The 15,592-nt window shown below is 41.2% G+C and overlaps 2 protein-coding genes across 2 annotated transcripts in view; one reads left to right on the top strand and one right to left on the bottom strand.

The window, feature by feature from the left end:
- Positions 1-223: 223 nt before the first annotated feature.
- On the top strand, positions 224-5,952 carry si:dkey-69o16.5 (Alpha-aspartyl dipeptidase-like). The gene is made up of 8 exons (XM_027147653.2): positions 224-412; positions 1,436-1,524; positions 1,630-1,704; positions 1,889-1,968; positions 2,885-3,058; positions 3,184-3,243; positions 3,402-3,484; positions 5,328-5,952. The coding sequence occupies exons 1-8, from the start codon at positions 318-320 to the stop codon at positions 5,392-5,394; spliced, it is 723 nt and encodes a 240-aa protein (XP_027003454.1). The 5' UTR covers positions 224-317; the 3' UTR covers positions 5,395-5,952.
- Positions 5,953-6,838: 886 nt separating this feature from the next.
- Positions 6,839-15,592, bottom strand: part of itgav (integrin, alpha V) — a 23,191-nt gene continuing 14,437 nt past the window's right edge. The window contains exons 19-30 of the mRNA XM_047814466.1: positions 15,568-15,592; positions 14,967-15,114; positions 14,626-14,715; positions 14,374-14,453; positions 14,105-14,185; positions 13,854-13,959; positions 12,676-12,834; positions 11,933-12,061; positions 10,886-10,999; positions 9,486-9,593; positions 8,563-8,685; positions 6,839-8,335 (exon numbers count right to left, since the gene is read on the bottom strand). The exon at positions 15,568-15,592 is cut by the window's right edge and continues 43 nt beyond it. Of these exons, the coding sequence (XP_047670422.1) occupies positions 8,237-8,335; positions 8,563-8,685; positions 9,486-9,593; positions 10,886-10,999; positions 11,933-12,061; positions 12,676-12,834; positions 13,854-13,959; positions 14,105-14,185; positions 14,374-14,453; positions 14,626-14,715; positions 14,967-15,114; positions 15,568-15,592 (1,262 nt within the window). The 3' untranslated portion in view covers positions 6,839-8,236. The remainder of the gene's footprint in view (positions 8,336-8,562; positions 8,686-9,485; positions 9,594-10,885; positions 11,000-11,932; positions 12,062-12,675; positions 12,835-13,853; positions 13,960-14,104; positions 14,186-14,373; positions 14,454-14,625; positions 14,716-14,966; positions 15,115-15,567) is intronic.

Below are 15,592 nucleotides of genomic sequence, written 5' to 3'. Positions count from 1 at the left end.
TACTACACAAGACAAGACAAAACAGACTGCACAAACACGTGTCATGTAATTATAATAGTTGTTGTTTATTCTTTTTCTCTACATCCCATTTAAAGCCTGTTTACACTAATAAAGCTGAACAGATTCTATTCATTATTCATGACCTGATCTGAGGTGTTAGTTCTCTTACATCTCACCTTTGACCCTCTGGTTGTTATAAACACTAGTGTTCAGTCTATAATCTTATCTTCGCTCCATGTTCCACAGTCAGAGTACAGATCAGTTCCTCTTCCCTCTGCTCATGTAAACTGAGCTCCTGCAGACTCAGCACTCTGATCATGACCAGACGACTGCTGCTGGTGTCCAACTCCACGCTGTATGGAGGAGGATATCTCCAACATTGTCAAGAGAACATTGCTGATTTCTTCGGAAAGTAAGTGACTTTACTTCATTCTGTCTGTGAGGCTAAAACTGAGCTGAAGTAACTTCCTGCAAAACCGCACAGAGACGGGATCTGTATACTGTAGATATCTGTACAGGAAGTACAGCCTGGACATGGCTCTGTGAAGGACTGACTGAGAGGACTTATACGAAATAAATGTCCACAGAGGGAGGGGGGGGGGCAGAGAGGGAGACAAAGAGAGAGAGAGACACACACACAGAGAGAGACAGAGACAGAGAGAGAGACAGAGAGAGAGAGAGAGAGAGAGAGAGAGAGAGAGAGAGAGACAGAGAGAGAGAGAGAGTGAGAGAGAGAGAGAGAGAGAGAGAGAGAGAGAGAGAGAGAGAGAGAGAGAGAGAGAGAGAGAGAGAATATTAAGTAAGAGCTTGTAATCATGTGATGGTTAGAGACACTGTACATTATGTACCAGCAGGGACTCTGACATGATTAGCTATGACATCATATCTAAAGGGAAAGTTAGCAAAGCTATTAAAAATATATGTATTTAAAGTAAATCTATCCATTCAGTCATCAGGATCTAGTGATAATCAGTGAGTGTTGGGTTTGATATTGATAAAGAAAAGTGAAATTGTTCTGTGTGGATATTTACAGTGGTGAGTAAAAGTATTGGCCCCCTTCCTGATTTTTTAGTATTTTGCATGTTTCTCACACTTTAATGTTTCAGATCATCAAACAAATTTAAATATTAGTGAAAGATAACACAAGTAAACACAACATGCAGTTTGGAATGAAGTAAATAAAGGCTTTTATTATTAATATTTAAATTTGTTTGATGGTGAAGAGGTGAAGCTATAAGACCAATTTACACAAAGCTGGGTGACTGAACCAATGTGAGCTTTAAACAGGAAGTAAACAGCTCTCATGTGTTCGATACTGCAGATGGATCACAGGCTCATAAAGAGCGCCATCTACTGGTGAAGTGGTGACACTGTATGTTATTTATAATATGAAGGCTGTATAAACATTGTGTCATGGCGGTGCTGTGTGTCTCAGACAGGTGAAGAGGATCCTGTTCGTCCCATATGCTCTACATGACCGGGACCAGTACACCAAGACAGCCAGAGACAAGCTGAACAGTCTGGGTTCGAATCCCCTCTGTGCTTTTATATAACTGAATAATCATCACTCAGTCTAATTTCCCACTAAACACATGGGGTGTGTGTGTGTGTGTGTGTGTGTGTGTGTAGGTTATGAGGTGGACAGTGTTCACGAGGCTGCAGACCCTGTCGAGGCTGTGCGTAAAGCTGAGGCCATATTCATTGGTGCGCCACATGATGCATGTTTAGACACAAGACATACCCATTACCTTTCATTTACAGGAAATACAATTAATGCTTTTAATTTTACAATTTTACAATTAATGCTAATTAATACAATTAATTAGTGTGTTTGTGTACATGTGTGTGTGTGTGTGTGTGTGTGTGTGTGTGTGTGTATGTGTGTGAGGTGGAGGAAACACATTCCGCCTGCTCAAAGCCCTCTATGATAACAACTTGGTGACTGAAATTAGAAAAAGAGTGCTTCAGGTAAATACAGAACTCTATACACTGTATTAAACTGTTTGTGTGTGTGTGTGTTTGTGTGTGTGTGTGTATGTGTGTGTGTGTGTGTGTGTGTGTGTGTGTGTGTGTGTGCGCTTCAGGTAAATACAGAACTCTATACACTGTATTAAACTGTTTGTGTGTGTGTGTGTGTGTGTGTGTGTGTACTTCATGTAAATACAGAACTCTATACACTGTATTAAACTGTGTGTGTGTGTGTGTGTGTGTGTGTGTGTGTGTGTGCTTCATGTAAATACAGAACTCTATACACTGTATTAAACCGTGTGTGTGTGTGTGTGTGTGTGTGTGTGTGTGTGTGTGTGTGTGTGTGTGTGTGCTTCATGTATATACAGAACTCTATACACTGTATTAAACCGTGTGTGTGTGTGTGTGTGTGTGCTTCAGGTAAATACAGAACTCTATACACTGTATTAAACCGTGTGTGTGTGTGTGTGTGTGTGTGTGTGTGTGTGTGTGTAAAATGCAGTCTAAAATATCTATGATTATTCATGAAGTTTGTCCTGTATTCTTTAATACATATATTATACATTATATTGTTCTGAATTATGTGAGTCACAATTCATTTGATTCATTCAGGATTTCATTAAAATAAAAGACTCTTTTTAAAATTCGCCAAATTCAGCTTATGTAAAAAAAAGGATTAAACTGATTCATCAGTTCACCATGAGATGTGTCGGACTCCTGCGATTCATTCACTGCAATTCACATGAACCATTTTAAACTCCGAGTTATGTAAATGTGATCCATTTGACTCATATGATTCATGATTAAACTGATACATGATCCATCTGGAGATGAAATTACTGTGACATGTTTAACTCCTGTGTGTGTGTGTGTGTGTGTGTGTGTGTGTGTGTGTGTGTGTGTGTGTTTATTACAGGATGGAGTTCCATATATGGGCTCGAGTGCCGGCACTAACGTGGCTACAGTTAGCATTAACACCACTAATGACATGCCCATCGTTTATCCCCCCAGCTTCTCCGCCATCGGCCTCGTCCCATTCAATATCAACCCACACTACCTGGATACTGACTGTAACAGCAGGCACATGGGGGTCAGTATGGCCACGCCCACCTGTATACGTATATATATACACACTTGTGTGTCTATACAGTGTATATAATGTGTGTCTAATGTATAGTTGTAACATACATATACTGTGTGTGTGTGTGTGTGTAGGAAACACGTGAGCAGAGAATCACTCAGTATCATGAGGAGCCTAACACACCATGTGTGCTGGTGAGTTTTCTTACTGTCTTACACACACACACACACACACACAAACACACACACACGGTTTAATACAGTGTATACAGTTCTGTATTTACATGAAGCACGCACACACACACACACTGACAGACACACAAACACACAGTAACACTGAGGCGTATGTTCAGGGTCTGAGAGAAGGATCCATGCTGCTGGTGGAAGGAAACACAGCCACGTTACTCGGCACCACCAACGCTCGACTCTTCCAGAGGTAACACTCCAAATTTGTTCTTCCTTTAAACAGAAAATAATTTGAATACTGAAACAGATGTAAAGGTGATAAAATGTTTCAGCAGGACAGACACACACACACATATCTACAGAAACACCTACATAAACACTGCAGTCTGGTATGCTATTATGACAAACCAGTACAGAGCTGAACAAACACACACACACACACTCATAAACACACACAAACACAAACAAATTTATACACACAAGCACACACAAACACACTCATACAGACACTCAAACATACACACATACACACACTCACACACAAACACACCCATACAGACACTCAAACATACACACACACTCATGCACACACACAAACACACTCAAACACACACAAACACAAACAAATTTATACACACAAGCACACACAAACACACTCATACAGACACTCAAACATACACACACACACTCATGCACACACACAAACACACTCATGCACACAGACAAACACACTCATACAGACACTCATACACACACATACTGGTACGGGTGGTTTATTAGGACTTTAGCACCACATAAGTACCACACCGAGTTACACTGTTCCCTTTTCAATGGAGATTAATAAGTAATATTAAACTGCTCCTTATGGCATGGGGTAAAAACCTGACTGTACGCAGAAGTGGGTGGGAGTACGCAGGAGTGGGCGGGAGTACGCAGGAGTGGGCGTATCCTGTGTGTGTGTGACTACTGTAGTTTATCTGGGCATCATCTACACACACACACACACACACACACACACACACATTTCTCATCATTAAACCTTTTTCTTCCGTATAAATATATTGAATTTATTCATTAGAATTAATGTGTTTTAACTATGCAAAACTTAAATAAACTTTTAAAAAATAAAATTTATTTTTTGTAAAAAATAAAGTTACAAAAAATACTGCTATCTGATGTCATTTCCCTGTTATTGTGAACAGTAATAACATAAATAGTAAATATTATAATATTATATATATATAGATCATAGCTTGTCTAGTCGACATGCACAGAAAGATTAAAGTTAGTTTAAAACACTACCCGAGTCATGAAACACAAAGATATAGTAAACAAAAGAACCTTCAACATGAGCAAGTGACACTCTTCTGTGGTGAAGTTCATTGGAATTAAGCTATTAAATTATAACTTTGACTGACATTTAATGCAGCCAATCGCTGACGAGGATTCCGCACCATGACGCGAACTGATTGGCTGAAATATTAATGAGGCTGCGATAGCAACAAATTACGATAGAGGGAGATTATACAGTCGGAACATAAACTGGACACACACACACACACACACACACACACACACACACACACACATTAATACAAACATGCACATTCATACACACACTTACTCATACACACAAACACATTTATACACACACTCATACATACACACACATTAATACAAACATGCACATTTATACACACACTTATTCATGCACACAAACACACATTTCTACACACACTAACACATACACACACTCCTACATACACACACACACACACACACATATTAATACAAACATGCACATTCATACACACACTTACTCATACACACACTCACACATACACACACACATTAATACAAACATGCACATTCATACACACACTCATACATACACACACACACACACACACACACAAATTCATGTATATTTTGGTAATAAAATCTAAACTTCAGTGTCAAGCTTTAATCCTTTAGTTAAACTCACATGTACATTTATATTAATGTAAATATTCATTAACACTTTAATATGTTCATCATATTTACACCAAGACTCAACATTATTATAAAGCTGTTTTTATGTTATTTTTCCGCAGGGGAAAGCAGACGAGTGAACACGAACCTGGCAGCGATCTGAGCTTCTTACTGACTGATCCACAGTAACAGAGACAGACATCAACACCTGGGAGAATCACTGACACTGTGTGAAGCCCTGTAATGATCTCATAGTAAACTGAAGACATCTCATATCGAAACTGAGTTTTTCTGAATGTTCTGCTGTGAATTGCGACACTTTACACGAGCATCAGTTCTGCAGGAAGGAATAGTGATAATGAAGTCTTTATGACACTTTATAACACTTCAGCTTCTGGTGATCATCCCTGCAGGAGTGACCTTTAACCCTTTAGTGAGCTGATAAAAATAATACAGTCTGTTCTACAATTTATAGAACGTCTAGAATCATCGTCGTGTTTTACATTTTATCAAACAGTTTTTTACCAAAAATTGAAAATTTCTTGATCAACAGAATTTAATATTGTTGGTTGTATAATTGTAATATAATTGTTGTATTTTTAAACATACTGATTTTTCTGTCATTCTCAAGTCGAGCCATGATGAAGGAGGCGGAGCTTGTAGCACTTTCCATACGATTAAACCCCGTATTAATTACGCTCTACGGACTTGAATCAGATCCTGAGATTAAAGCTGACGTTCACAAAACCTCTTGTTTTATTTTGCGTGCAGTGACACACCATGATGACGATGAGACTCGATGCTGTAGGAACGAAAAAACAAGAAAGCTTCATGAGAGCGAGACGTCTGAATAAAAAAAGGGGGGGGGGGTGATGAATCTCAGGAATAATTCAGCATCAGCATCAGGGTATTAAAATAAAGCCAACCTCAGTGTTACACCACGAGTCATGCAGTAAACTCCTGTCCGTCACCTGTCTGGGTTACAGAGAGACGTTTCCTTTTAATCCTCAAATCAAAAACATACCTTCTGTAACAGAGGAGCTTTTATTTAAGGAAATATACAGTTACAGTAAGTTGTGGTAGTTTGTGTGTGTGTGTATCTGTGTGTGTATGTGTGTGTGTGGGTATGTGTGAATGTGTATGTGTGAATGTGTGTGTGTGTATGAATGTGTGAATGTGTGTGTGTGTGAATGTGTGTGTGTGAATGTGTGTATGTATATGTGTGTGAATGTGTGTGTGTGTATGTATATGTGTGTGTGTGTAAGATACACTGAGATTTTCAGACAAAACGAATCAAGTCAGTTTCATGGAGCCGAGATTTTAATACAGCTGCCTACAGTGATGATGATGATGATGATGATGATGATGATGGTGGTGATGATCTGTTATCTTTTTATTCCTAACTAAACTCTTGAGTTTCTGGATGTTTGTGATGTTGTAAACGTTTGATTTCGGTCTTCTCTGTCCCACATACTCGTCCTACTAAAAATAAACAGACCAGAAGAAGAAGAGCGGTCCAGGTAGAGAACCTTGGGGAACGCCATCAATGTTCACATTTTAATCCAACAAGTTAATAATCTGAAAAGAAAATCGCTTTGTCGGTTTAAACTGAGGGACCGAAGACAAAACACACTCCAAATTTAATCCGTTGTTTATTTCATTTTAGATGTAAGGAAGCGTTACATAATCACAGAGATCCTCAGTGAGGTGTGAAGGACATGAAGGAGTGGAGTCACACTGACATTACGTTCTGGGGTTTACACACAGAGTCGACCAGGAGGAGGAGACTGAACTGTTCGGAGTGTAAATGTGACCCAATATGGGTAAATTCATCAGGCCAAGGGAGTAAAGAGCTGAAACGATTCTGATCTCAAACAGGAGAAAAGGACGAAGAAGAGTGACGTCATCGTCAGCTAGTCGATTCTTTATAACGATAGAACAACGGTTTAGAATTAGCATTAAATTTAACAATAGAATTCATTAGAATAAAAAACTTTTTTTGTGTGTAGTAAAATATATTTAACTCTGACTCATAAAATGATCAGTTATATAGGAGTCAAATACAGACACGGTGCAGAGAGGAAACGGGAGACGATCAACACCGCAGGGTTCAGGATACCCATAATGCACTGGGGCAACTGGGCCGGGCATTTAGTTCTGTTTGTCTAATAAACATCGCAGGACGACGTACAGATCTGTTTCATTTGCAGGAAACGGACGTTTAAATGGCACAGAAAATAAAAATCCGTACGGGTTTAAACCCCACTGTGGAGTAGCGTCCCTACGGAGGGGACACGTTTAGGGACAAAGTCACATTTGAACTCTTCCTCACGGGGGTTTTAACGTATTGCACTTAAATCTGTCGTCTTTCTTCTTTTGAAGTCAAGTTTCACAAAACGCTTTTTGTTCACCAAGTTTGTTCATGTTACTAGCAAACGGTTACCATGACAACCGCCGGAGAAACACCGGACTTCTGTGCCTATCGCCGTCTGTTGTTCGACGCTTGGTGTACGTTAGGGTCAGTAAACAGGATTGGTCGGAATAAAAGACTCGATCTGATCGGGTTAGTTAGAGGAAACGTTTTGCTGGAATCATCACGAGAACATCTGACACTCACGCTGAGCTCCATCAGGAACCGGACCTTTAGGCTGAACTCTGGATCCTGTGCTTTAACGCAGTATTGTACTAATGCTAGTGATTATCAGTAACATGCTGTCACTTAGTGTAAAGAAGACAAAATCTTACAAAAGAAACAAGTCGTTATCATCTGAAGTTTAGCGTGAAATGTTAATATTCTGTATTTATCTTTACTTCTCTACTCCATTTTAATCAGGATTATTTATAATCACTCACATCGAGCTCCACTCCACCCACTCCACCCATCGCTCATAAAATCACCAAGTGTTCATGTTCAAATCAGCATGAGTCAGTGCAGTAGAGGAAGGAAACAAGCCAGTAAACACACACACACACACACACACACACACACACACACACACACACACACACACACACAGAGAGAGCATGGGTATCAGGTCTCAGTGCACTTGTCTCCATTCTCCTGAGGCTGGAGCTGCTCCTTCTCTGTCCCATCCTCCTGTGGGGGGCGCACTCTCTTAAAGAAGCCCAGCTGTAACACACAACACACACACACACACACACACACACACACACACACACACACACACACACAGCTAAATCAATACAACACACAATCATATCAGATAACATAAATGTAACATTTGAGTCACAGGCCCCGCCTCTAAACCAATCAGAAGACAGGCCTCGCCTCTAAACCAATCAGAAGACAGGCCCCACCCCTACAGACACTGTAGTTAATGTAGTCGAGTTTCTCACCTTGTACATAATGAAGATTAGCAGTGCGAGCAGCAGCAGTCCTGCTAACACAGCTACCACCACCACCCAAATGGGGGCAGGCTGGGTCAGCTCAGAGTTCACCCACACCACACTGAGACTCGCCTACACACACACACAGATGCACGCACACACAGACACACACAGACAGACACACAAACAGACACAAGCACACACACAGACACGCACGCACATAGACACACGCGCACACACAGACACACGCACACACACGCACACACACAAACACACAGACACACAAGCACACACACACACGGACACGCACACAGACACAAGCACACACAGCCACACAAGCACACACAGCCACACAAGCACACACACACACAAGCACACACACAAACACAAGCACACACACAAACACAAGCACACACACAAACACAAGCACACACACAAACACAAGCACACACACACACAAACACAAGCAGACACACACACACACACCAAGCGCACACACACACAAACACAAGCAGACACACACACACAAACACAAGCAGACACACACACACAAACACAAGCAGACACAAACACAAGCAGACACACACACACAAACACAAGCAGACACACACACACAAACACAAGCGCACACACACACACACACACACACACACACACACACACACACACACACACACACAAACTTCAGTACCATCCACTACAGCTACATTTCTCATAAACATGATCACTGCTTACAGAATACCATGTTACCATGACAACTCCTGACTGTTTATATTAATGTGAGCTATAATTAACACTGGTGTACACTGTTGTTTGTTTGTACATCACTGGTTAAATACAGACCTGCCCACAACTACACCCAGCAGGGTGTTACATGAGTGGGTCGTGGCCCACACACTAAAATAACCAGGAGCATTAAATCACACACTCACTGATGTGCTGTTCACTGGGAGCTCAAACTCCAGGTTCTTATACGGCATCTCAATCACGCTGAAGGATGCTGAGGACTTCACCACGTACGAGTGGTTCTGAACATCAGCCTGGGAACACACACACAACACACACACACACACACACACACACACACACACACACACACACACACAAACATACACACACACACACAACATACACACACACACACACAACATACACACACACACACAACATACACACGCACACACACAACACGCACACACACACACACAACACGCACACACACACAACACGCACACACACACAACACGCACACACACACACAACACGCACACACACACAACACGCACACACACACAACACGCACACACACACAACAAACAAACAAACACACAAAAACAGCACATAAACAGACACACAAAACAACAAAAAAAACAACAAACAACACAGAAAAAAAACACACAACACAAAAAAAAAAACACAAACACAACAACAACACACACAAAACACACAACATAAAAAAAACAAAAAAAGAACAAAACAAAACAAACAAAAGAAAACACAACAACAAAAACACAAACAACAAAAGAAACAAACACAAAAAAAAGAAACACAACACAGCAACACACAACACAACAGAAACACACAAAAAACACAAAAACACACAAACACAACAAAACCAAACACAAAAAAACGAACAAACACACACAAAACACACACAAACAAACACAACACGACAAAACACAACACAACACGCAACAACACAAACACAAACACAAAAACAAAAACACAAAAAAACACATAAACAAAAACACACACACAAAAAAAAAGTAAAACAAAAACAAAAATAAAAACAAAAAAAAAAACATATAAACACAAACAAAAAACAAAATCAAAAACACAAACAAACAAAAAAACACAAAAAAACAACACACACACAAACAAAAACAAAAACACAAAACAGACACAAACAAAAACAACATACACACAACAGAACACACAACAAAAAAAACAGAAACAAACAAAAAAAAATACACACACACACAACATACACACACACACACACAACATACACACACACACAACATACACACACACACAACATACACACACACAACATACACACACACAACATACACACACACACAACATACACACACACACAACATACACACACACACAACATACACACAAACCATTCACACACACACACACACAAACCATTCACACACACACACACAAACCATTCACACACACACACACACACACAACATACCATTACATTACAGCTAGTTTTAAATTTCATAATATATTTTGACTTGTTTGTGTTTATTTGTAAAAGACTATTTTATCTGATTTATTTGAACTTGTGTAACTGCATAAATATGTAAATAACCTGCAGGAAGGTGGCCACAGCCAGTCTGGAGTAGATGAAGAGGATTGCACTCTGACCTCGCTCCAAACGACCAACCTGACACTTTATCTTCAGGCACTGAGCTTTCTCACAGTCCTGTAAAGACACCACAGGACCAACAGAGACATTTATAATGCAGTCAAATACAATGAGACCAAATCAACTAAAACTCAATACTAAAGATTCCAGGAGATCAAATCAGGTCAACTTCAGGTTCAGAAAGGTCCTTAATTATACATCATTATAAACACTGAGAGTGGGATTATAAATCATTATAAACACTGAGAGTGGGATTATAAATCATTATAAACACTGAGAGTGGGATTATAAATCATTATAAACACTGAGAGTGGGATTATAAATCATTATAAACACAGAGAGTGGGATTATAAATCATTATAAACACTGAGAGTGGGATTATAAATCATTATAAACACTGAGAGTGGGATTATAAATCATTATAAACACTGAGAGTGGGATTATAAATCATTATAAACACAGAGAGGGATTATAAATCATTATAAACACTGAGAGTGGGATTATAAATCATTATAAACACAGAGAGGGATTATAAATCATTATAAACACAGAGTGGGATTATAAATCATTATAAACACAGAGTGGGATTATAAATCATTATAAACACAGAGTGGGATTATAAATCATTATAAACACTGAGAGTGGGATTATAAATCATTATAAACACTGAGAGTGGGATTATAAATCATTATAAACACTGAGAGTGGGATTATAAATCATTATAAACACTGAGAGTGGGATTATAAATCATTATAAACACTGAGAGTGGGATTATAAATCATTATAAACACAGAGAGTGGGATTATAAATCATTATAAACACTGAGAGTGGGATTATAAATCATTATAAACACTGAGAGTGGGATTATAAATCATTATAAACACTGAGAGTGGGATTATAAATCATTATAAACACAGAGAGGGATTATAAATCATTATAAACACTGAGAGTGGGATTATAAATCATTATAAACACTAAGAGTGGCAGTACCAGTGTGAGCATGTCTTCCTCGGTCCTCTGGTCCTGCAGGTCTCTCCTGTGAACGTGGCTCCTTACACGCCCCTCAGGCCGGTCGCCTCCCCCGAGAACGCTTGTGTTCTTATTCCAGTACATAGGGTTCTAGGACACAGACAGGCCACACCCACTGAATATCACACTTCAACACAGTCTTCCTGTTAGCACTGTGTATAATAATCCTGCTCACACACTGCGACACTGCTAGCTTCATGTCCTGACCTTCAATTCACACCACATTCATAATCATGATATGTGATGTGTGAATGTGTGTGTGTGTGTGTCTCTGTGTGTGTCTGTGTGTGAGTGTGTGTATGTGTGTGTGAGTGCGTGTGTGTGTGTCTGTGTGTGTGTGTGTGTCTGTTAGTGTGTGTCTGTGTGTGAGTGCGTGTATGAGTGTGTGTGTCTGTGTGTCTGTGAGTGTGTGTGTGTGTGTGTGTGTGTGTATGAGTGTGTGTGTGTGTGTGTGTGTGTATGAGTGTGTATGTGTGTGTGTGTGTGTGTATGAGTGTGTGTGTGTGTGTGTGTGTGTGTATGAGTGTGTATGTGTGTGTGTGTGTGTATGAGTGTGTGTATGAGTGTGTATGAGTGTGTGTGTATGGGTGTGTATGAGTGTGTGTGTGTGTGTCTGTGTCTGTGTCTGGAGAGTGTATGAGTGTGTGTATGAGTGTGTATGAGTGTGTGTGTGTATGAGTGTGTATGTGTGTGTGTGTGTATACCGTGACATTGAGGGGGTTGATCTCCACATCAGTGCTGCAGTTCATGGCTCCATCCACCTCATACTTGGTGATATAGAGCAGAGAGCCGTTGTTGTAGTGATACGGCCACTCGACATCCAGCATGGCCTTCGAGAACGCACTCGGACCTTTATTCCTCAACTACAGCACAGAAGCAAACACACACACACACACACACACACACACACACACACACACACACACACACACACACACACACACACACACACACAGAGGAGTTACTCTGGTGCTGTAGTTTATAGCTACACACCAATGACAACAATATAAAAATGTTGGTCTTTCTGATGGTTCACACACACACACACACACTCACACACACACACACACACTCACACACAGACAGACACACACACACAGACAGACACACACACACAGACACACACACACTCACACACAGACAGACACACACAGAGACTCGCACAGAGAGACACACACACACACACACACACACACACACACACACACACACACACACACACACACACACACACACACAGAGGATATAATACCCCACTGCCCTATTTGCCCCTAACTAGCAGTGTTCTTCTGTCCCATTACACACATGCAGGCTCCAAGTTTCTGAAGTTAATAGAAATGTTACTAAACTCTTGTTTCCCTGAAAAAGGTTCCCTGTTCTTATCCTGGTCCTGTCAGAGCTCCTAAGAGGTTATAAGCTCCTGAAGAATGTTCCTGTTCCATTGTTACAGAAAATGCAACTAATACATGAAGAAACACACACAGGAGGACACAGAAACACACACAGGAGGACACAGAAACACACACAGAAACACACACAGGAGGACACAGAAACACACACAGACACACACTCAGGAGGACACAGAAACACACACAAACACACACAGACACACACAGGCACAGACACACACAGGCACACACAGAGACACACACACAGAGACACACACGCACAGACACACACGCACAGGCACACACGCACACACAGGCACAGGCACACACACACACAGACACACACACGCACGCACAGGCACAGGCACACACACGCACGCACGCACAGGCACACACACGCACGCACAGGCACACGCACGCACGCACAGGCACACACACGCACGCACAGGCACAGACACAGATACACACAGACACAGACACACAGAGACACACACCTCATAGATGTGCTGGACTAGTGGGCCGATGTCATCCTCCACTACAGGATTCTCTTTGGGCTGCCAGTTAGCAATAGGTAGAAACACTTGCTCTGGGGCAGAGGCACTGTGAGAACACACACACACACACACACACACACACACACACACACACACACACACACACACACACACACACACACAGTTATTGTTATTATTATCATTATTATTATTACTGACAGTGGCAATGTACGAGATTGTCAGTGTCTCACCCACGGATCTCCACTTTAGCTAGCACAGCTAACTTTGTTACCACGGTAACCAGGTTACTGCTGCTGTTATACTGATTAGAGCTGAAAACACAAACAGAGATACACAGATTAGCCAGCAGAAGGCGCTAATATTCACATACATAAGCACACGTGTGAATGAGAGAATGAAAGAAAAAGAGAAAGAAAGAGAGAAAAAAAGAAGTGTGTGTGTCTGTGTGTGTCTGTATGTGTCTGTGTGTGTCTGTGTGTGTGTGTGTGTGTGTGTGTACCTCAGAATCTGTAGGTCAAACTTCACTGATGTGTCTTGCTCTGACAACTGATGAACACTGAAGCGCAAACCAGCCACGATCTGTCACACACACACACACACACACACACACACACACACACACACACACACACACACACACACACACACACAAAATATCTGATATTGTTTGACTTAAAGTATTAAAATTTGGCACTGGTAGCATTTGTAGGTTTGTGTGTGTGTGTGTGTGTGTGTGTGTGTATGTTTTTACCTTAGTTCCTCCTTTCATGGGGTTTCCCAGATCGCACACCACTCTGGTCTGATTTTCCCTCTTATATGCACAGGAGAGCCGAGACAATGTCTAACACAACAACAGCAATACACACACACACACACACACACACACACACACACACACACACACAAAGGTCAGAGACAGAACTACAGCAGGAACACATTTAAACCCACATGTTTTGATGTCTAGACTGAAGCGAATAAATTCAACACAGGGCTGCCCTTAAAACCTCCCCATTGTCTGTTACTGTGTGTGTGTGTGTGTGTGTGTGTGTGTGTGTGTGTGTGTGTGTGTGTGTGTGTGTGTGTGTGTCTCACCTTACTGTTTCTCACCACACCTATGAAGTCAGCCTGCGGTGGGATGATGATGCTGAGCTCAGCCTCGTACGCTCCCTCACCACGGTTCTCTGCCGTCACCTCCAGAGTCAGAGGATTATCATCTCCAATGTAAATCTGTGTCTGATCACTGGGACACAAACACACACAATATATACACATAAAGTGGGAACTGGAGAAGCTGAAACAACACTTTACAGGGTGTGTGTATGACTGTTTGTGTGTAATGTGTGTGTGTGTAATGTGTGTGTGTGGGGGGGGTAATGCGTGTGTGTGTGTGTGTGTGTGTGTGTGTGTAAAATGCGTGTGTGTGTGTGTGGGGGTAGTATGTGTGTGTGTGTGTGTAAAATGTGTGTGTGTGTGTGTGGGTACTGTGTGTGTGTGTGTGTGTGTGTGGGTACTGTGTGTGTGTGTGTGTGTGTGGGTACTGTGTGTGTGTGTGTGTGTGTGGGTACTGTGTGTGTGTGTGTGTGTGTGTGTGGGTACTGTGTGTGTGTGTGTGTGTGTGTGTGTGTGTGTGTGTGTGTGTGTGTGTGTGTGTGTGTGTGTGTGTGTGTGTGTGTGTGTGTGTGTTTTGACTCACCTGACAACAGCTAGTCTCAGATCTG

Source organism: Tachysurus fulvidraco, chromosome 6 (genome assembly GCF_022655615.1).
Source record: "Tachysurus fulvidraco isolate hzauxx_2018 chromosome 6, HZAU_PFXX_2.0, whole genome shotgun sequence".
NCBI classification, from domain to species: Eukaryota; Metazoa; Chordata; class Actinopteri; order Siluriformes; family Bagridae; genus Tachysurus; species Tachysurus fulvidraco.
The sequence above is the reverse complement of the archived record's forward strand: the minus strand, read 5'-3'. Positions and strand labels throughout refer to the sequence as shown.

What these genes read in the sequence shown, in the direction of transcription:
- si:dkey-69o16.5 (XM_027147653.2), top strand. Translation starts at nt 318, where the DNA reads ATGACCAGACGACTGCTGCTGGTGTCCAACTCCACGCTGTATGGAGGA. An exon ending in AGCTGAGGCCATATTCATTG is followed by an intron (nt 1,705 to 1,888) that starts GTGCGCCACATG and finishes TATGTGTGTGAG; the next exon opens with GTGGAGGAAACACATTCCGC. An exon ending in GTAACAGCAGGCACATGGGG is followed by an intron (nt 3,059 to 3,183) that starts GTCAGTATGGCC and finishes GTGTGTGTGTAG; the next exon opens with GAAACACGTGAGCAGAGAAT.